Here is a 21,826-nt window from a genome sequence, read left to right on the forward strand (position 1 = left end):
GGACTGTTCATTACAAGTGGGCTGTTCATTGCAAGTGGGCTGTTCATTGCAAGTGGGCTGTTCATTGCAAGTGGACTGTTCATTGCAAGTGGACTGTTCATTACAAGTGGACTGTTCATTGCAAGTGGACTGTTCATTGCAAGTGGACTGTTCATTGCAAGTGGGCTGTTCATTGCAAGTGGGCTGTTCATTACAAGTGGGCTGTTCATTGCAAGTGGACTGTTCGTTGCAAGTGGGCTGTTCATTACAAGTGGACTGTTCATTGCAAGTGGACTGTTCATTACAAGTGGACTGTTCATTGCAAGTGGACTGTTCATTACAAGTGGGCTGTTCATTGCAAGTGGGCTGTTCATTGCAAGTGGACTGTTCATTACAAGTGGACTGTTCATTACAAGTGGACTGTTCATTACAAGTGGACTGTTCATTACAAGTGGACTGTGCATTACAAGTGGGCTGTTCATTGCAAGTGGACTGATCATTGCAAGTGGGCTGTTCATTGCAAGTGGACTGTTCATCGCAAGTGGACTGTTCATCGCAAGTGGGCTGTTCATCAGACAGATCATTCTTCCATATTAGCATATTACTTTAACTTAACTAGCAGGTACACGCGTGGTGTTTTTGAGCCCTCGACGAGCACGTGTCCGTGGTAGAGCTCCAGCTGTGGTAGAGATTTGCCACAAGTGTATTTGCATTGGTAAGAAGAGTAGTGCAGAATATTGGGTGTATATTACAATGGCATAATTACAATTTAAGTATAACTTATTTGTCTTGTATACAAGTTATTAGCACATTTTGCTTTTCTGCATCAAACGGGCTACAACATATCAAGTCCCCTTTGCAGAAATCTTCCTTTCTGGTTCTCATTGCCTTCCTCCCACTTTACACATACACAAGTGAAAACCGCTCGGTCAACAAAACTTTGATTTGCAAATGTCCTTAAATGGCAGAAATAAAGACATGCATTTGTAATTTGGAAAGCATTCTTATTTTGACGACAACGCACTTTTGCCGGGTCAGTTAATGCACATCTGCAAACGTGGGTTTAATGATTTGTTGGCAGTGGCACGTTTGGATCGTGGATCAGTTTTGTTGGTCCTCTCTGCAGGTCACATTTCAATTTCAAATTAGGTCACGAAAAACTTCCATACATTGTTTTGATCTATGATAACGCTAGATTAGTAAAGGGCTTGTTGCAAACTGGTAAATGTGTTGAAGGGTGTTGTTGGAAACAAAATAGATTCATTTTATGCCAAGCAACTGGCATGCTTGTTTTGGGGTTTTTTGGGGGGGGGGGGGCGGTCCCCCATTCCCCGATCCAAAATCCATCTTTTCATGAGTGCCTTTTATGGATTAAGCTTTAGGGAAAACCACACTGAACTCAAACCATCAGCAGGCACAGTTACATCTGTTCATAGGTAAGTCAACTACAGTCTGCTTCGCCCATTTACCGTGGTGACGTCATCATTAAAGTTAATTGGACATTGCCACGGTCACTAATAGAAACAGGACTTGGAGAAATGTTGCACATGGTTATTTCAAAGTACAAGTTAGACCAAATAGTTTTGAGCAGTTTGCGGCGCATTAAGCTCGTTTTTCAAGGCCGACGTTCTTTGTCATTTTGTTTTGAACTGACAGAACAACTTCCAACAACTTCTTAAATGTATGTACACAATATTCATTTTATTAAAATGAACTACTAGAGTATTAAATTAACATATTTACATTCAACGAAAAAGTTACAGGGTTTTAATGTACAATTTCAAGCATTGCAAAAAAAAAAACAATGTTAAGCTGTGAAACCTTTATAATATATCTTTATAATATACAAAATGATGCTTTTGGTCAGAGCCCTCAATGGGTGGTAATTAGTACCCCCAGAAATTATATTGCAATATTTCAAATTGATGGTTTGAGACATAAATACGAATTTCAATAGCAGAGCTTGAATTTGTATTTCATAATTTGGAATTGAATAGTTTGAATTTTGAGTTTAGTCTCCATTGCATTTAACTTTAATTTTCTTATTTCTTACAGCTCATCTGTGGTAACCAGCTAGCAAATTAGGAAGTTGGCAGTGCAGAACATATTAACGACTTTTATTTTAAACCACTACATTCAATATTGAAATCTAATCAAAGCAAATTCAAATTCAGTTGTGGAATAAAATAATTCAGCATGAGCATCACAAATTAAGACGGCTTTGAATTAAATTTCTGGTGGCACCAGTTTCGACCCGTAGCCCTCGTGTCCCTCTCCATATACATTTACTGTAGTTCTAATGAACAAAAGCAAGCCACACTCGCATCGTGGACAGTGGTGCCATCTCCAACAGTTCTTCAGCCATAAGCATACTTGTCTGACAAGCTTTTATCATTTGGAGTCATCTGTCCACTCAGTTTCATTAACAGTTTCACAATAAGGCCGGCCTTAAAAAGAAAATAAAACAAAACATTTGTTGTGAGCATCTTTTGCAAAACTAGGTGCAACATTTTTATAATCTTACGTTCCAACGTTAATGCTGAATAAAGTGAATCAGACTGTAGCCGTGATCCCCGCAAAATAATAATCAGATTATACACCTTTACCAAACTAATCCAGGGTGATTTATATACGTTTTTAATATCTGATAATCCACAGGTTAAGATTTATAGTTGCAACTACCCCCATTTGTCCTGAAAGCCATAAAACACCATAAGAATGGTTCTGTGTACTTACCTGTTTAGTGTGCACAATGAAGTTCATTTTGTTTTCCACACTGTGGATCTGGAAGTACTGGTCAGCGTGTCCAAGCTGCCACATGAAAGCACCGTACTCTAAACTGATGAGAAGGACCTGGCAATATCACGATAAAAGAGGGTATTGTAATCAAAGTATGCATATTAGAAGGATAGGTCGTCTATCTCTCCTACACTGATGAGCCAAAACATTATGACCACCTGCCTAATATGCTGCTGATCCTCCGTGTGCCGCCAAAAACAGCGCTGACCAGCCGAGGCGTGGCCCCTAAAAGACTCCTGAAGGTGTCCTGTGGTATCTGACACAAAGACATCAACACCAGATCCTTTAAGTCCTGTAAGTTGCGAGGCGGAGCCGCCGGGGATTGGATTGAGATCTGGAGAATTTGGAGGCCAAGGCAACACCATGAATACTTCATTATGTCCCTCAAACCATTCCCGAACAATGTGTGCCATGTGGATGGGTGCATTATCCTTCTGAAAGAGGCCACTGCCGTCAGGGAATACCATTGCCATGAAGGGGTGTACCTGGTCTGTAACGATGTTTAGGTAGGTGGCACGTGTCAAATTGACATCCACACGAATGGCCGGACCCAGGGTTTCCCTGCAGAACACTGACCACAGCATCACACTCCCTCCACCGGCTTGTCGTCTTCCCACAGCGCATCCTGGTGCCATCACTTTCCCGGGTAAACGGCACACACGTACACGGCCATCCACGTGATCTAAAAAGAAAACGGGACTCATCGGACCAGGCGACCTTCTTCCACTGCTCCAAGGCCCAGTTCTGAAGCTCGCATGTCCATTTTAGGCGCTTTCAACAGTGGCTACGCAGCCCCATACACAGCAGGGTGCAATGCACTGAGTGTTGTGGCACATTCCTCCCGTAACCGTTGGTAAAATTTTCTGTGACTTGTGCCGCAGTACCCTTCTGTCGGTTCAGACCAGACGGGATAGCCTTCGTTGCCCTTGCGTATCGATCAGCCTTGGGCGCCCAACGCCCTGTCGCCGGTTTGCAGTTTTTCCCTCCTCGGACCAGTCAGTAGGTACTCACCACTACTGACCAGGAGCACCCCACAAGCCTTGCCATTTCAGAGATGCTCTGACACAGTCGTCTGGCCATAACAATGTGACCCTTGTCAAAGTCACTCAGGTCTTTACTCCTGCCCATTTCTCCTGCATCCAACACATTGACTATGAAAACTGATTGATCGCTTACCATCTATTCTACCCAGACCTCCATACGTGCCCTTGTTTGGAGATGATAAATGTTATGCGGTTCACCTGTGAGTGTTTATAATGTTTTGGTTCATCAGTGTTTATATAATTTATCTGATTGCCAGATTGTTATCATTTATTGCAAGCCATGGCTCCTCCTGAAATGAACCGGCAGATGTAGTTTAACACTGAGAACTTCTCTCAGACATTACACTTACAGACAATGGGGCACAGTGAACTTAGCATTCTAATGCAGAGGTTTGAACTCTGATGCTGATGGGGAGCACAACTGGCCATGCTCCTGGGAGGAAAGCCGGTCGGGGTAATGCGTCCCACCACTGCAATTAGTGGCTGCTACAACTGGGAGCCTTCACAGCTGCAGGTGGATCTAGGGGAAATAGTATGACTATGCATGCATTATGTTCCCCTATAGAAACCTGCAGCTGGCAGGTGAAAAGCAGCTGTCAGCTAGCTACATGTGTGTCAGAGGATGCATGTGGAAGTGTACACCACCTGGGGCCTTAGGTAAACAGGTCACTGAACATGCGAAATTGGGATCCAAAGAGGAGAATATCCAAAACATTCCCAGACATCCCAAGGTCTGGGTAATAAATGACATAACTCAAGCCTAAAGCATTAAAAATAGCTTGTCAATTCATACAGGTGTGGGATACCTTGGTCTCCATATTCATGAGGTGCAAGCCTTTTGTGTTGACGCCTACAAATACACGGATGACTTTGTGGTTGCTGGCACTGGCTTTGGTGTACACCTGGCCTGTGAAGAAGGCAGCTCCATAGGTAGGGATGTCCCAGCAGTTTTGCAGAAACAGCCGCTGGAGATGATGCATCTCCTTGCTAACACCCTCGCTGGTGCTGAGGGCCTGTTGGGGGATGAAGAGGCAGAGGCAAATGATGAGACATGATGAGAATGAGTTTTCATTTGAAGGAGAATAGGTGGAACATACCTTGTATTCATGGAGAATCCTGCTTGTCCAATGATATGCTTTGCTCTTCACCTTGGATATTGGCATAATAGACTTAAGGTTTTCCTCACTGTTTAAAACAGATCACAAAGAATTCCAGATAACCTCTCCTCGACAAGGAATTCCAATTCAAAAAAAATAAAAATCAGAAATTTATCAGACATTAATCATGCCAACATCGTCCTGTATTAATCAAGCTTACCATGCGATAGATAAATACATGCCCTTTATGAGACAGATCAATGCGGTATATACATATTTAAGTATAAATACATAATCGAAAGTGAACCATCTTACTTGAGGAATCCTTGCTTGTGCTTCTTGCTCTCGTAGTTGCCGTAGATGATCTGCAGGAGAAGGCTGGCCAGCGTGATCAGCTTGTTGTCTGGGGAGGGGAAGAAGCCCTTAAGCAGACAGTGGCGTGCCTCGTCAAACAGGATCAGGATGGACAGGGGGTCTTCCACCTGGCACAAAATGACCATAACCATGAGAGGCCTTGTTCTGAAAAAGCCTGGCATGCATTAAGCAATCAGGTCAAACGATCATCTCTGGCGAGTCACATGCATCGCCACCGAAGTTGAAAGCCCTAAATAAATATTTCTGTATGTCGTTTTCTCCTCTATTCTACACCAAACTGCAGAGGTAAGAAACATAATCCCGCACTTTCTTTAAGAGAAACTTGAAATTGTTGATTGCACTCTTTTATATTATGTGATCATACTATTATCCATTCATTTATTTGGACAGTAAAACAGCCAAGAAGCAGACAAAGTAGGGAAGACTTGAGGAAAAAGTTGTGGCGTAATTCAGTCCTAGAACAGCAACACACTTTTTGGCTGCCAACTCCTGACTCTTAACACAAACCTACTACAGCGTTGGATCAAGATCACTGTCATCTTTATTTTCAAGGTGTGTCCAGGCACTTTCATCTGCCGATCAAAAGGGCTACAACACCTCTGAATGTGGTTTCCTGGAGAGGTAACAACTGCCAATAAAAGCAAAATGCAAGACTCGAATTAGAACAAAGCCGCTAGTACAACATCAACAAACCTTCTTCTCAATTTCAAGAGGCAGGCGGACGTCCCTGCGGAGGAACAGCTGCGGGTTTTCCCTCTGGGGGTCCAGCACTGTGAGGTCCGTCACAATCTCCGTCCACATCCGCAGGTGCTGCAGCGGCTTGTGGTAGGGCTTCAACTGCAGGTCTAATGCACACACATAAACCGGTTTTATTCAAATACACACACACAAAAAAAAGGTTATATTAACCATGGTAGTAAATCAGAAAACTGTTTAAGGATAGAAAAACTTTTTTCCCCCAGCCACACCACGACCTTTTTCCAGAAACACATATTTCTTGTCAGTTTTATCTTTATTGGACAAGAGAAGAAAAGGCTTTAAATAAAGGAAAGACGTACAACAAAGGTCCCTAAGCAGAGTTTTAGACCCAGGATTTAGATGTTAGGCTTTAGCCAACATAGGACATGCTTAACTGGTAGGGCAACCAGAATATCTCTGCTCATGGTGACTCACTGAGGTTCTCGGAACAGATCCAAATGGTGAAGTACTGCTGGGTCTCTTGAGACAATCGCATGCCCTCCATGATCTGCTGCACTGTCGTGTTGTTGCCGTGCTTAAGCTCCACCGAGCGATACGAGCCGTCCATGCGGTAGATGCGCACCTTCTCGTACTGTGGGACGAGCGCACACACACGGAAATATCACATATATTATTGAAAAAAAAATCCTGGGACAGCATACTACATTTAATTTGACTTGTAAAAGTCACGATGAATGAGGACCAAAATCAAAGCCAAGAGGAGAGGGTTTCAGGGAAGCAGTGGTACTCTGATATGGGTAGACGTGACTGCCACTGCCGACACAGGCTGGTACAAGACAGGTGTATTCTCCACATTTAAACTATTCCTTTTGTTTCGTGCGGTGTTCATCAGGGGCAGTGGAAACTGTTGTCTGAGGCGTAACTCACAGGTTTGCTGTTGGCTTGCTGCAGTAGCTTCACCGTCTCCTCCCATTCGTTCTGCTTGTTCTCCTCACACACCTGAAGTGGTGATTTCTTCTGCTGGTCCTCAATGTGCTGTTAACAGGCATAACATGGCTAGCTCTACTTTTTTCAACTGTTTTCACAAAGTAGAGGCGTAAAAACAAAGTCCAGAAAAGAAGAGTCCTAACCTTGTATTTGCTCCACCCATGTATTAACCAGCTAATTCTACTCAACACCACTCTTCAGCTGGGTAGGGGGAAAGTAGTTGAAGAAATCAGCTGGTTTGGTACATGGGTGAAGCAAATACATGGTTCGTACTTTTACTTTCAGGACCTGGTTTTTATGCCTCTGACACAAAGGGATCTCCTCACTTAAAATGTATTGCAAGAGGATTTCTTTTTTTTTGTGCAAAAGATGACAGTGTACATTGTGCATAAATGGCCGAGCCCTGAGGTAGACTGACCTACCCAGTATGGACAGTTTCTAATTCTCTGATGTGCAAAGAAAGAGGTAGCAACAAGAGAGGAAGCTCTCTATACTTCTGCTCTAAATATTTAAAAATATAAAATACTTAATAATGGAAAAACTCAATTTTTAAAAATGTGCCATTTTTGCCATATCTTTATCTAACCTAGCTCAATTTCTACATTAAAATAAGCTCGATAACTTAGGAAGGTACATGCCAACTTTAAAAAAAAACCTTTTCCTTAAGTAGAAAGTGAAGTTACAAATGAGAAGCACTTCTAATGGGAAGTAGGTCATTTAAGGATATCATTGCGGTTATGGCAATTTTTTTCTATAACAAACTGCTCAATAGATTCATCCATCCATCCATTATCCAAGCCGCTTATCCCAGTTGGGGTCGTGGGGTGCTGGAGCCAATCCCAGCAGTCATTGGGCGGCAGGCAGGGGGACACCCTGGACAGGCCGCCAGGCCATCACACAGGGCCGACACATTCACACCTAGAGACAATTTAGTCCAGCTGATTCACCTGACCTACATGTCTTTGGACTATTGGAGGAAACCAGAGCACCCGGAGGAAACCCACGCAGACATGGGGAGAACATGCAAACTCCACACAGAGGACGACCCGGGACGACCCCCAAGGTTGGACTAGGTTAGATTCATATTACCCTTTTTCAAAAACTAATCTACATTTCAGTTTTAGTTTGTAAATAAAAGAGGAGAGGAAGAAGGGAAATTTTCCAAAACACCAGCAGATTTCTTACCCGGTCGATCTCAGGGTGCTGCAGGAGGAGCTGGACTATCTCTGCGTGTCCTCTCCTGGCAGCGAAGTGAAGCGGGGAGCTGAGCTGGCCATTTAGCAAGTTAGGATTACAGTTACCTTTCTCCAGTAACAGCTTGGTCGCCTCAACTTTACCGTGCCTACATCATATAGAAAGCAGTCACAAAGAAGACCGAGCTGGGTCAAAGTCATAAAACACCACTGCCAAAGAAAAAATAAAAATCTTTGTGTGACTGCAGATATGTTTTTTCCACCAGTGAGATGAGCATTGAACTGACCAGCAAGCATAATGGATGGGAGCCCAGTGGTCACTGTCCAGCTGTTTGACCGAAAACCCACTGTCCAGACGTTTGGAGAGCAGGTCTGTGTCTCCCTCACAGGCGCTACGGTGGAGCGGAAAGTCATCCACCCACTGGTGTTCCCTAGTGGGATAGTGAGTGAGACAGTTTTTAAACAGACAGCATACAGTGAAGGTTAACAGGAAAGATGAGAGAGAGACAGACAGACAGCGAGAGAGAGAAAGACAGAGCGAGAGAGAGAATGAAAATTTACAAAGGTCCAGAGAGGAAGGCACCCCCCCCGCCCGCTAATTTGCCCACTTCCTTAATAAGGCTTCAATTAAATGAAGAGCCCTCACTTGTCCTCGGCCACGCTGTTGGGACCATGCTGCCACTTCTCCCTTTTGGGGATCTGGATCTTGGAGTAATCTGGAGCTCCAAGTCCAAAATATGGGTTGATTATGACTTTGTCTACCTGCAAACAAAGAGAGGAGGGTGAACGTTAATGAGGTACATGAAAAAAATGACAATATTGGGATTAGAAAACGATATAAATATATAAAAGTAGTTCAGAAAAGACAGAAGTATGAAATTCTTGTGTTGTCAATGTCATGTCAGCGCTAAGACCAATGATTTTGTGAATAACAATTCACATCTATTTTGATACTCATATCAGAGCCGCCTGTAATACTGGTGCTATATACATACAAGTAAACCTGCTCTTGGCAACTAAAATAAATGTAGCCCTAGTTCTCCATTTCACACATAGGCACTTTTACACAGGCCTAAGGTAGTGGCACGAAGTCTTAACACAGGGATTGGATCTTGGAACTTGCTTTTAGAGGATGTGCAGGCTCAGGGCTCAACTTAAATCGAAGACCTTCCTCTCCCACCACCTGACCTTTCAGTCGAGATACTGAGGCCTCTTACCCGGTTGGTGTACTGCAGGTCAGAGCCATAGAGTGGGTTGACGACACACATGTCCGCCTTCTCCAGAGACATCATCTTACTCTTGATCTCCAAGGCAGTATAACCTATGTGTAGGCCCTCCTCGCTGAGTTTGCCTTCGGTTGTATAGGCTGGGTTGCTGACATTGGTTTTCACCCGCTCCACAGGGGCCGGTCGGAACAGAGCCGGTATGGCAAGAGGCACGTTGTGTTGCTCTGCCAGCCATCTAAAGCCAAAGAGGCGAGGTCAAAGCCAAGTTTCTCCAAAAAAATTCTCCATTATCTCATAGATCAGCAACAGAATTTATTGTAAAAGGCACATCTTCGTCTTATTCCCGGGTCTAATGTTCCACAAATGATTTTAATCCAACAATCTCTATTTAATGTTGACTGTATACATTCAAATGATCTTATATTGATTTTAACCTGTAGTTTTAAATGCATGAAATTCACATTAAATTCTCAAATCATGGACAAGATTTCTGTGTAGTGTTAGGTCAAACCAATCAGGGCAACAATGTTGTCAGGTAGATGGCCTGCTCATTTTCACAGAAGTTTTTCTGCTTCGTTGAAAGACAATCCGCCGCATCACAACTCTTTTGCAACAATGAAAGCCCAGCAAAGTGAACATTTATTCAGACACACCCTTACTTGTCTAAAGCCAGAAGCATCTTGGAGGTGATGGAGGAGAAGTGAGCGCTGGTTTCACTGCACACGCGCATGATGTCCTGGAAGCAGTAGAAGCTCGGGCTCCCTGGATTGTAGACTGGCTTGCTGTTGTCTGTCCAGACAGAGTTTTGTTTGTCAAATTAAATTGTGTGACAGCAAAGGAACCAACCTAATACAAAAAGATTTTTATTTTCAGCCGACCTTTGACACTGACTGGCACGACAAAAAGGGAGGCCTCTCGCCCTTCCTTGTCTCCTTCCAGGGGAAACTTCTTCATATGCACCACACGCTTCCCTGGGACCAGAGGACAGACAGCGATTTATGAGCAGTGTTCTTAAGATATGCGGTCTGAAAAGAACAGCTAACAATCACTTTAGGCAAAACAAAAAGGAAATATGGAGGGAAAAATAAAAAGATTGCATCCATTAATGCGTTTCTTGGGTACAATGAGGATAAGTTGTTACTTCTAAGGCTGATGAAACTGTAAGAGCGTAGAAGGCGCAGAAATAAAATGCTTACCTATGAAGCCTTGGTTATTGGATATGGGTTTGGTTGTTTCATCAACATAATCCAAAATGGATCTGGCTTTGTCTCCCCCGGCTTGGATCTTGGTTGCCAGAAGCACCTTTTTTCTTTTCTTCTCTTTCCCTTCTAAAGGCACTTCTATCAACAGGATCTTAAGAGGAAAGAGAACATGCACATTACATGCAAACACATAGATGTCATGCTATGGTGTGCTAATCTGCTGTAAGTGAAAGACGATATAGGAGCTGTAATTGTTTCTAATGGCACCTTCTGTGCATACCAACTCATTGTACGCGCTCACCTTGCAATACTCTAAACCAGCGGTCGGGAACCTATGGCTCGCGAGCCATATATGGCTCTTCCGGTGACGGCATATGGCTCCCAGACAATTTTGAGTTGAAAATTATTTTTTTTTCAAAAAAATCAGTTTGGAACTGATTTTAAAATACTTGTGATATTTCTTAATAATACTGTGTCATTTTAAAGTAAACAGAAATTAGTTTTGAAGATAAATTTCACGGGTCACGGGTCACCCGTGGGTCGGGTCGGGAAACAATGGCTCGCGAGCATGTCCGGGTCATTGTAAAGGTGAAGAAATCAATTTTATCAGATAGCCAACTAGTTTATCCGCTTCAACCCTTGTAACGGAAAAGATGGCGAAAAGAAAAAAAGATGATGATTACCGTGCATTCCAGGCTGCGTGGACAGAGGAATCTGCATTTGTGGAGAGAGCAGGATCTGCGGTATGTCTAATATGCAATGATAAAATTGCATCGATGAAACGGTCAAATATAAAGCGGCACTTCGATACGCACCATGCTTCATTTGCATCGAAATATCCAGCGGGGGACAGCAGGAAAAGGGCATGCGAGGAGCTACAGCGGAGAGTGCAGACGAGTCAGCAGCAACTACGTGTGTGGACCAAGCAAGGTGACGGGAATTCCGCTAGCTTTGCGGGGGCTTTGGCAATAGTAAGGAATGGAAAGTCATTCACAGATGGCGAGTATGCCAAAACATTCATGCTTGATGTGGCCAATGAACTGTTTGATGACTTCCCAAATAAAGACAAGATAATCAAACGAATAAAAGACATGCCCCTGTCAGCAAGAACTGTGCACGATCGTAGCATCATGATGGCAAATCAAGTCGAGGAAACACAAATTATGGACATAAACGCCGGGACATACTTTTCTCTCGCGTTAGATGAGTCAACAGACGTTAGCCATCTATCTCAGTGCAGTATCATTGCCAGGTATGCTGCAGGTGACACACTGCGTGAGGAAAGCTTGGCTGTTTTGCCAATGAAAGGGACAACAAGAGGAGAGGATTTATTCATGTCTTTCATGGAGTTTGCTAAAGAAAAAAAACTACCGATGGATAAACTTATTTCTGTCTGTACTGATGGTGCACCCTGTATGTTGGGGAAGAACAAAGGATTTGTAGCGCTTCTCCGTGAACATGAAAAGAGAGCCATCCTAAGTTTTCATTGCATCCTGCACCAGGAGGCGCTTTGCGCTCAGACGTGTGGCCAGGAGCTTGGTGAGGTGATGTCGCTGGTCATTCGAGTGGTCAACTTTATTGTTGCCCGAGCTTTAAATGATCGCCAGTTTAAAGCTCTGTTAGAAGAAGTTGGGAATCATTATCCCGGTCTGCTTTTACACAGCAACGTGCGTTGGTTGTCAAGGGGGAAGGTGCTCAGCCGTTTTGCAGCTTGCCTGAGTGAAATCCGGACTTTTCTTGAAATGAAAGGCGTCAAGCATCCTGAGCTAGACAACACTGACTGGCTCCTGCAGTTTCACTATCTCGTGGACATAACTGGCCATCTGAACCAGCTCAATGTGAAAATGCAAGGTATTGGAAATACAATCTCATCCCTTCAACAAGCAGTGTTTGCATTTGAAAGCAAGCTGGAAGTCTTTCTCAGGGACATTGAAACAGGTCGTCTTCTGCACTTTGAAAGACTGCAACAATTTAGAGATGCATGCTTAGCAAGTGACTCCACTCAACATCTGGATCTCCAGCAGCTAGCTGGCTTTACGTTCAATCTCCTGCAGTCATTCAAAGCACGTTTTGGAGAATTTCGTGCGCGCACTGGTCTTTTCAAGTTCATCACTCATCCACATGAGTGTGCAGTGGACAAAATCGACCTGACATGCATCCCCGGGGTCTCTATCGGAGACTTTGAGCTGGACGTTGCTGACCTGAATGCATCAGACATGTGGATGAGTAAGTTCAAGTCACTTAATGGAGAGTTGGAAAGTCTTGCGCGACAGCGAGCAGAGCTGGCGAGGGAACACAAGTGGACAGAAATTAAAAATCTTCAACCTGAAGACCAGCTGATTCTTAAAACTTGGAACGAGCTTCCTGTGACATACCACACAATGCAGCGTGTGAGTATTGCCGTATTGACCATGTTTGGCTCTACATATGCATGTGAACAGTCTTTCTCGCATATGAGGAACATTAAGACCAACCTACGCTCACGTTTAACTGATGGAAGCCTCAACGCCTGCATGAAGCTCAACCTCACCACGTATGAACCAGACTACAAGGCCATCAACAAAACCATGCAGCACCAGAAGTCGCATTAAAAGTAAGACATATTTAATTTATTATACGTTAAAAATACTATATGGCTCTCAATGAAATATATTTAGAAATATTTGGCTTTTATGGCTCTCCCAGTCAAAAAGGTTCCCGACCCCTGCTCTAAACAAATCTGTGTGTTAGACAAAATGGATCTCGGCTCCACTAGTGCAGGGGTAGCTAACCATGTGCCATGGAGAGCCATGTGTATGCAGGTTTTCATTCCAGCCGGACTTCCACACCAGGTGATTTCACTGATTAGCAACGCTTCACCCAAAGAGGAAGAATGTGTCAGTGAAATCACCTGGTGTGGAGTCGGGTTGGAGTGAAAACCTGCATACACATGGCAGATTATATGTATGCAGAATGACAGTGCCCCCATCCACAGGGCATAAGGGGTCACTGAATGGTTTGATGAGTATGAAAATGAGGTACATAATGTGCTATGGCCTTCGCAGTCACCAGATCTCAACCCAATTGAACACCATGGGAGATTTGGGACTGATGCGTTAAGACAGCACTCTCCACCACCATCATCCCAACACCAACTGAAGGAATGTCTTTTGGAAGAATGCTGCTCCATCCCTCCAGTATAGTTCAGATGGTGTGTTCAGAGCAAAAGCAAAGTGAATTTTCACCTCCCATTACTCGCGCGAGTATGGCCGCTGGAGTGTATCTTGAGTATTTTGCAACCCAAGAATATTCGCCCTCAACAGCCTATGGGAGAATTCCTTACGGAAAGGAGGAAGGGCTTACCTCCATAGATACCACATACCTTATCAACATTTATTTACGCTATCAACCATGACCAAAATAACCACTACTGCTGTATTGTATCTGTAGTGGAAGTCCCAGATACGCTGGAAACGCCGTCGTGTCTGTGTTCATAACATCATCTGGAGGGAAACACAGCTTGGCGGCAATAAGTTTGTCCCCCATGTCTGATTCTAAGTGACGTCAGGAGTATCTCAACACTGATAGGCTTTTGCACCACAGTATCATGCAAATTTTTCTCTCAAGTTGAAAAATTTAAATTTGCGCGGACTCAAATTCACGTCTATTCGCATTGCCCGGCACGAATTCGGTTCTATTCGCATCTTTGCATTGACTTTGTATGTAATCATGCCGCATGAAAAATTCGCTTCGTTTGGTTCGAACACACCAAGAGGCTTGTAGAATTTATGACAAGGAGCACTGAAGCTGTTCTGAAGGCTCATGGAGGCCCAATAATAATAATAATAATAATAATAAATTTTATTTGTGGGTGCCTTTCGGAGCATTCAAGGATACCTTACAGAACACAGTAAAAAACAAGCAGCACTGTATCAGACAGCATAAAATCAAAACAAAGCAGGGTAGACAATAAAAAGTTAACAAAACAGATAAGCATAAAATCATCATCTGCACAAAACCCAATGAAGTGTGTATCAGACTGAATATGCCAGTTTGAAAAGGTGCGTTTTGAGATGGGATTTGAAGGTTGAAAGAGTGTCAATGTCGCGAATTTCTTGTGGGTGACAGTTCAATAGGCGGGGGCATAATGACTGAAGGCTCTAGACCCCATGGTAGTCAAGTGGGCCGATGGTGTAGTGAGTTGGAGAGAAGAGGATCTGAGAGTGTGGGGGGCGTGTGGATATGAAGGAGTTTGGAAAGACACGAAAGAGCTAAGTTATTAAGGGCCTTAAAGGTGAGAAGCAGGATCTTGAAGTCAATACGGTATTTAACAGGGAGCCAATGGAGTTGCTGAAGAACAGCAGTGATATGAATGAATACCTTACCAAGACAGATTATGTTGGTTTTTCCTTTAATGTACCCCCCCATCTGTATGTGTGTGTGTGTGTGTGTGTGTGTGTGTGTGTGTGTGTGTGTGTGTGTGTGTTTGTGTGTGTGTGTGTGTATTTTATATATATAAAATCCAGAGCTGATGATTGCTTATGGCATGAAACAGGCTTGTACTGTCTCATAAAGAATTTATTTGACTCACTGGATTATTTTGCTTCTTATTTGTTGAGCACTTTCCCTACCGTTGAGTGTTTTGTGAAACAAAGTTACATATACATATCTATATATTATATATATATATATTATACACACACACACAATATATATACACACACATAACATTCTCCAAAGTGAAACATTATTCTTTCATCTCTAAATTGTAAATTTTAGCCATGATGATTATAATTAGGGTTATAGGTCAATAATTCAAATACCAGGAAGTCATATTTTTGCTTTCCATTAATTTGACTGGTTTACATGCTTTTACCGCTGGAAAGTTTTTGTGCTAATTTTCCAAAAACCTTTGACATGAGATAAACATCATTAAGATTATTTTGCTGCTGTCAGCATTTCAATTACTATTATTATCATAATTACTATTTCTCCATTTATTATTTGAGAGCATTGGAGGAGAGGAGTCAAACTTGGGACTTAGAGAGTAAGCTGTACATTTACCTCAAAGGCTTTCGCTCGATACTCCTTGGAGCTCAAACTGACTTGACTTTTTGGCCGAATGACTGCAACAAACACATCCTCAAGGTTGTCTTGGTTGCCCATCGTGTTGACCTCTCAATTCCAACCAAACGTCCTGCAAAAGGGCCAAATACTTCGGAGTGGCATGTCTGAAACATAGCACGTGGGAAGGCATAACACTGGGATGATTGCATGAGCAGCTTTACAATGACATTAATAAAATCCACTTGTGTGTAGCAACACCCCGCCAAAGAAGCCCCTGAAAACTGTTTTATACGCATAAACTCACAAGGTCTGCTCAACATAGGCTGTTACAGACATGGAAATCACAACTTTGACATGGAAATAATATCAGAGACTATAAAAGCTGCACAGCTCTACAGTGCCCATTTAGTTACTTATGTGCAGGTACTGTAAGAGAGCTCAGGACTCCACTTGCAAGTCCTTAACAGTACAAACCAAAGCCACGCCCCGGAAACCAAAGTACAGTTGTTGTTTTTTCTAAACCATAACACGAATGACTTAACTGCAAGCAGCCGCTGCGCGATTACGTGGTCCACAAACTGTCTCGGCAATAAACAGACAACTTTTTACGACTGGCCTATTAGTCATAAGTAAGCTATAGCGGATACATCAGGCTGTGGCGAATGCTCCTGGAACTTACCTAAAACGACGTGCTTTCCTGAACGATGTGAAATGAAACGTTTTAGGAGGTCCCCGTGTGCCTTGGGGCTATAGCGGACATGTGCGCCGTCGGGCCCCTGGCAGACTTTATAAAGGGATACGGGTGTTTGTTGCTGTGGGCCCTTTCACCACCCGGTTGCCAACGACGGCAAAACAAACGGAAGTAGGCGTGAGGCGTACTCTTCTTCTTCGTTTGATTTTTTTTTTTGGTAGGCGCGTGACAGCCAACGTTATGTTAAGTTACCGCCATCTACTGGACTGGGGTGCAAATTACGGGCGCTCGTGCGTGAACAAGTACGTAAATATTATGCAAAAAAAATCTATATTCTATTTCTCACAAAAACTAAACACTAAAAAAAGTGCCACACTCCGACTCTACATTTACGGAAGCCCTAAGCGGCCATGCATTCAAACGTTTTATTTCCGCTTGTTTTCCCGAGATAACGAGACAAATAACTCGAGATCTCGAGGAAACAAGAGGAAATTAACTCGTTATCGCGAGAAAACGGAGGAAATAAAACGTATGAACGCCTGGCCGCTTAGGGCTTCCGTAGGGCCTTAGGGCGTCCGTACTACATATAATAGACACTGTAGGTTAACTTGCTGAGTTCGCTTATCTCCTAGTTTTCCTTTTAACCAACAGCAACGTGATGGCAATGTGAACGAACCCTTTACAGAACCGGAAATGATCTGAAACGTGGATTTAATGGTTGAGTGTTAGTTCTTGTATTATTGTCAGTATGGCCTGACTGCAGTCGTGGTGGGGCGTTCCTGTCTCAGCACGCTTCTTTGTCCTCCATGTCATCTATTTCTTCTTGGATTGGCGATTTGCTACCATGCATCAATAATATCTAAGTTTAAAACCCAGTGATGTATAAGCTTCAGTATAATGTTAGAGGTGATTAACTCAAGTTGAGGTAGGCTGTTTATCTCTGCTGATTTCCCGTGCGCCCATGACAGCAACGCCCAGATGGGACCGCAGACCCCTCAGTCTATTAGCGTCTGCACACCTATTTATTTTGACTACTGGCCTTACTGAAGCCGACTCAGCCAGAAGCCCCCTCGGACAACCCACCGGCTAGGAATTCATCCATAAACCCCGCCCGACCACATATAATAATGGACGGGACGCGCCGTTTGTACGCCGATTCACCCGGATGTTGTCATAGCCTAATGCCGATTCACCCGGATGTTGTCATAGCCTAATGACAACATCCGGGTGAATCGGCGTGCAAGCGGTGCGGCTAAGGGTAAAGGCTACGAGTAGTCGGAGTTCGTCACAATGTTGGAATTCGAGGTTAAAATCAAATTCAAAACGAATAAAATGGGCTATTGTCTTATTTGAACTTGATCCAACTAGCATTTGAAACAGACCGTCCTAGATCGCTGTCATAAGGGAACAGAATTTATAAAAAAGTAAAGAAAAGAAAAATAAAGAAAATATCAAACCACGACATGGACTGGGTTCTAGGTATACAAACCAAGCCAGGGCACTAGTTTGTTTGGGTGTGCTCATTTTTTTCTTCCAAGACTTATTAAAATGCAACTTGACTGATTGATTGATTATTCCCTCATAATGGAGTGGGCAGTTCATCGCCCACAGGTGTAGTGTCGGTTCTCCTCCCAGGTCTCCGTGGTGATGGTGGCCGCCATTTGGATGCTGCCTGCCCTTCCACTCCTCACCTAAGTTTTTCTTATTACATGATGATGCTGGTCGCGTGGCTTGGGTCCTGGACTGCTCCGTTGGCACGTGGACACTGCTTGGCATCCTGTGCGTCGTGTTCTTCATACATTTTATGTCCATTATAATTATGTTATCCTCTTTCAATGTTGCATTATGTAAATTGCGTGAACACAACATCCACTGCACGCTGTCCGTCTTGGGAGAGAGATCCCTCCCTCTGTTGCTCTCCCTGAGGTTTCTTCCTATTTTTTCTCCCTGTTAAATTAGGGAGTTGTTCCTTATCCGATGAGAGGGTCTAAGGACAGGATGTTGTGTTGCTGCTAAGCCCACTGAGGCAAATTTGTAATTTGTGATATTGGGCTATACAAATAAAATTGATTTGATTTGATTTAGTTGCAGACAATGTCAGCAGAGATGCTGAGTGGGTTAACCAAAACGAAATTCCCAGTACTGTAGTTCGACTACAGCTCTAAAATACAAACACATTTTGGATCCAAACCTATACCAATTGATTTCTCTCAGGAGCCCCAAATGTACTTTTCCTTTGCCAGTTCCTCCAGGCTCCCTATGGGGCATCATCCCATGGCGTTCCCAGGCCAGTCAGGATGCATAACCTCTCCTGCGTGTCCTGGGTCTCCAGCCGGTTGCTTGTGTACAGTAATTTAACAAGTGGGTCTCTGTAACCACAAACTATTACCAAATAGTAAAGTTTTTTATTGATTTAGTTTGCTTGATTATATGAAAAAATTTAAATGTGATATACTAATAATTCAATTTTTTTTGAGGATATTGTACAAAACAAACTACAGCTATATGCATTTATTGACAGGTAACATAAGGCAGCCCTGGCATACAGCAAAGTGGTCTCATTGAAATAAACAAACAAAAAGGTCCAATAACAAAAAGAAAACATTAAATAAGAAAATGCCATTCAGCTTCATTGCAAACACAATTGATAAAATTACTTTAATATATATCTCATGATGTGTCTTTGCTTTTGCTTTAATCATTGGTTGACGGTTGAACGTAAAGATTGAGAGAGTTGGGTTCTTTTCTCTGAAGTGTTCCCATCATATCGAAAGGGGACGACCCCCTTGTGTTTGCTTCACTCCCCATTTCCAGTCAAAGGTTAGGGAGGGCTTTCATCTTTGCACTGATCCAGCACCTCCTGCATTTTTCTCTGGATGTCCTGCACCTTCTTGGCCCACTCCTCCCGAACCTCATCCTCATCATCCTCGGTCACAGCCGTGTAGGCCATGAGGGCAATGAGACCAATTTGGAAAAGGTGGCCCAGGTGGGAACAACGGTGCTCCATGATCATGCGATTACCACTGCAGTGCTCCAGGTAGACGTTCAGCAGGGGCCGTCCGAACACAGAGCCAGTGCCCATTACACCTCTGTAGTACACCTTCAGACTCAGGTCACTCTTATCCCTCTCATAAATCTGCTTAAAATCGGTCATGTATCGCTGGGTGTTGTCTTGATCTTTCCTCACTAGCGCCAACATTGTGTTGAAAGCGTTGTACTGGTGCTTGATGTACTCCTCATACTTGCCAAAAGTCTCGTTCACCTCATCGATGCGGATCTGCCGCAGGCACTGAAGGTTCTTCTCTGAAATGCTCTCCAGTTTGTTGTGCACCATCCGGAAATCCTTGTCCAGAGCGTGACTCTCATCGTCAACCAGGCCTTTGCGTGCCACCCCGACCAGGGAAGAAACGATGCCAAAGAGAGGGTCAATGGAAGAAGCGAAATTGGCCACTTTCTCCACACAACCCAATACCTTGACAGCAGCCTTCTTTATCTGTTCCGCTTCTGCCATGGCTGGGGCTTTCCTCCTACTCCAAGATCCAGTCAAGAGAGTCAGGAGATTGTAATGACAGAAAAGGGCCTAGATTAAAAAAAAGGTAGAAAAAAGGGATACACATTAGATAGAACAAGAGGACAGCTGAAGGTTGCAGTGTAGTCAAACACCAAGCCCCAGCTTCTCACAAGTAGACCCAGAGAGTTTAATTAACCAATGACGGCATGTCACCTTCCTACTTGCCTCATATTTTGTTGATCGGACTTGATGAACACCCACCATGTGTTGCCTTCATCACGTGGGTCACAGTGACTCTGATGACCCCATATGACAGAGGCAATTTGGAGGGGGTTGGTTGTAATGTGCATTTTCCCCCAGATGTAAGAAAAAGCAGTTACTGTCTGCCTCAAAGTGGCTCTGCTTTGCATCTTGGTTTTTATTTAATTTATCATGAGGGCAACCGGTTCTACCATCCCAGACCCATAAGATACATGTTTTCAGCTTAAAAAATGTGTAAAAAAAAAGGTTTATTACCCCTTTTAATATCAAACGTTGATTGCTGCTGCAGGTATCATAGACCAGTGTTTCTCAACCCAGTCCTAAAGGAACCCCTATCCTGCAGATTTTCATTGTAACCCTGCATAGGTAGCCCTGCTTGTACTTACTCAACCAATCATCTCGCAGCACTTAATTATGCAAGGTGTGCAACGTCTGACAAAATTCATTGCTGATTGGTTGAATAACTACAAACAGTTATCTATTCAGGGTTGCAAAAAAAATATGCAGGATAGGGGGTCCTTGAGGACTGGGTTGAGAAACACTGTCATAGACCATACTATATTTCCCCCACACAGAACAGACCAGAGCCTTAAGATCTGATTTCATTATTTATCATTACTTCCCCCCACTACCTCAATACTGAGGGGATATGCCTTAAGAGGCACCGGTCAGCTTTCAGAGCCTATGAAACACACACGTACCCTCCTGTAAACCATCACCAAAGGGGGTCGTCATACACCCAAATTCACGCCAACCGTTCCTAACCAGTCAGACAGGTCAAGCAAAGCCTGTCCAGACCACAACTATGCGAAAGAAAGAGACAAGAGAATTAAGTTGTACTCGTTTTTCCAGTTTGTAAGCGTCAGGTCCTCCATCGAATACAGCACGTGTTGTGATTTTCACTTATTTCACTTAATTGGATCACATAGCTCATTTTAATTAACCACTGCTGCACGGCGGGCAAACGTGCATTCAGCGAGTGACGTCACGGCAGAGCGAGCGCTTATTACTTCTTATGACCACAAGACACAAATTCCGCCTGATCCAACTGAGTTATGACCCTAATCGCCCCCACCGGGAAGAACAGAAGGCGTGTCGTCTCCATAGTAACAGAACAAACTCAAAACAAATCCACTGTTCTGGGTCTCCGCGCTCAAACCGCCCCCTCATAAGACCCAGAGCTGCGTATACGCCCCGTCACAGACCTTCACTGTAAATCCAGATGACCTTTTTTTTTTTACGTCCTGTTTTCATTACGTCATCCCCGCCCCAAACACGAGCGGATTAATCCGTTTTTTTTGTTGTTTTCAAATCACACCTAAGCTAAACTCAACTTTCCCATCGCATAGAATTCCAACACCTTATAGCTCGCACGCCACAGAGCCAAGATAACGAATAAATCCTCACCTGAGATGAGACCTTGTTGATTATCCTCCCGTCTGAAGCTGCTGTCCGACTTTCGTTTCCACCATATTTACCCTGGCAAGTCGAATGTAGACGGCCCCTTTTTGCCTTATTAGGGTATGAAAACGCGGAAGTGGCCCATGCCTGCCCCATGCTGATTGGTTGGGAGGAGGCGCGCTCTTTTGACGTCACGCAGTAGCCGCACTGCAGTTTTCAACCACAGGCTCGCGATCCAAGCAGAGGGAGAGAGCGCGAGAGGGGGGGCAGGATATCCATCCCATCCGTTTTCCAAGCCGCTTATCTATCAATCAGT

General features: G+C 43.7%; 2 protein-coding genes across 2 annotated transcripts; both read right to left on the reverse strand.

The window, feature by feature from the left end:
- Window positions 1-1,668: 1,668 nt before the first annotated feature.
- krit1 (KRIT1 ankyrin repeat containing) lies at window positions 1,669-16,480 on the reverse strand. The gene is made up of 17 exons (XM_056298453.1): window positions 16,326-16,480; window positions 15,644-15,810; window positions 10,595-10,751; window positions 10,277-10,369; window positions 10,058-10,187; window positions 9,390-9,633; window positions 8,819-8,934; window positions 8,460-8,603; window positions 8,165-8,321; window positions 6,920-7,027; window positions 6,467-6,623; window positions 5,987-6,138; window positions 5,234-5,400; window positions 4,919-5,006; window positions 4,628-4,834; window positions 2,716-2,832; window positions 1,669-2,426 (listed from the first exon to the last, which is right to left on the reverse strand). Exons 2-17 carry the CDS (start codon window positions 15,743-15,745, stop codon window positions 2,337-2,339), a joined length of 2,229 nt encoding a protein of 742 aa, XP_056154428.1. The 5' UTR covers window positions 15,746-15,810; window positions 16,326-16,480; the 3' UTR covers window positions 1,669-2,336.
- A 2,235-nt stretch (window positions 16,481-18,715) lies between these two features.
- On the reverse strand, window positions 18,716-21,596 carry LOC130128931 (protein rapunzel-like). The gene is made up of 2 exons (XM_056298709.1): window positions 21,517-21,596; window positions 18,716-19,917 (listed from the first exon to the last, which is right to left on the reverse strand). The coding sequence occupies exon 2, from the start codon at window positions 19,846-19,848 to the stop codon at window positions 19,159-19,161; it is 690 nt and encodes a 229-aa protein (XP_056154684.1). The 5' UTR covers window positions 19,849-19,917; window positions 21,517-21,596; the 3' UTR covers window positions 18,716-19,158.
- Window positions 21,597-21,826: the final 230 nt, after the last annotated feature.

Source organism: Lampris incognitus, chromosome 18 (genome assembly GCF_029633865.1).
Source record: "Lampris incognitus isolate fLamInc1 chromosome 18, fLamInc1.hap2, whole genome shotgun sequence".
NCBI classification, from domain to species: Eukaryota; Metazoa; Chordata; class Actinopteri; order Lampriformes; family Lampridae; genus Lampris; species Lampris incognitus.

What these genes read in the sequence shown, in the direction of transcription:
- krit1 (XM_056298453.1), bottom strand. Translation starts at nt 15,745, where the DNA reads ATGGGCAACCAAGACAACCTTGAGGATGTGTTTGTTGCAGTCATTCGG. An exon ending in ATGCTTCTGGCTTTAGACAA is followed by an intron (nt 9,634 to 10,057) that starts GTAAGGGTGTGT and finishes CTTTGGCTTTAG; the next exon opens with ATGGCTGGCAGAGCAACACA. An exon ending in TCATTGTGCACACTAAACAG is followed by an intron (nt 2,427 to 2,715) that starts GTAAGTACACAG and finishes TTTCTTTTTAAG; the next exon opens with GCCGGCCTTATTGTGAAACT.
- LOC130128931 (XM_056298709.1), bottom strand. Translation starts at nt 19,848, where the DNA reads ATGGCAGAAGCGGAACAGATAAAGAAGGCTGCTGTCAAGGTATTGGGT.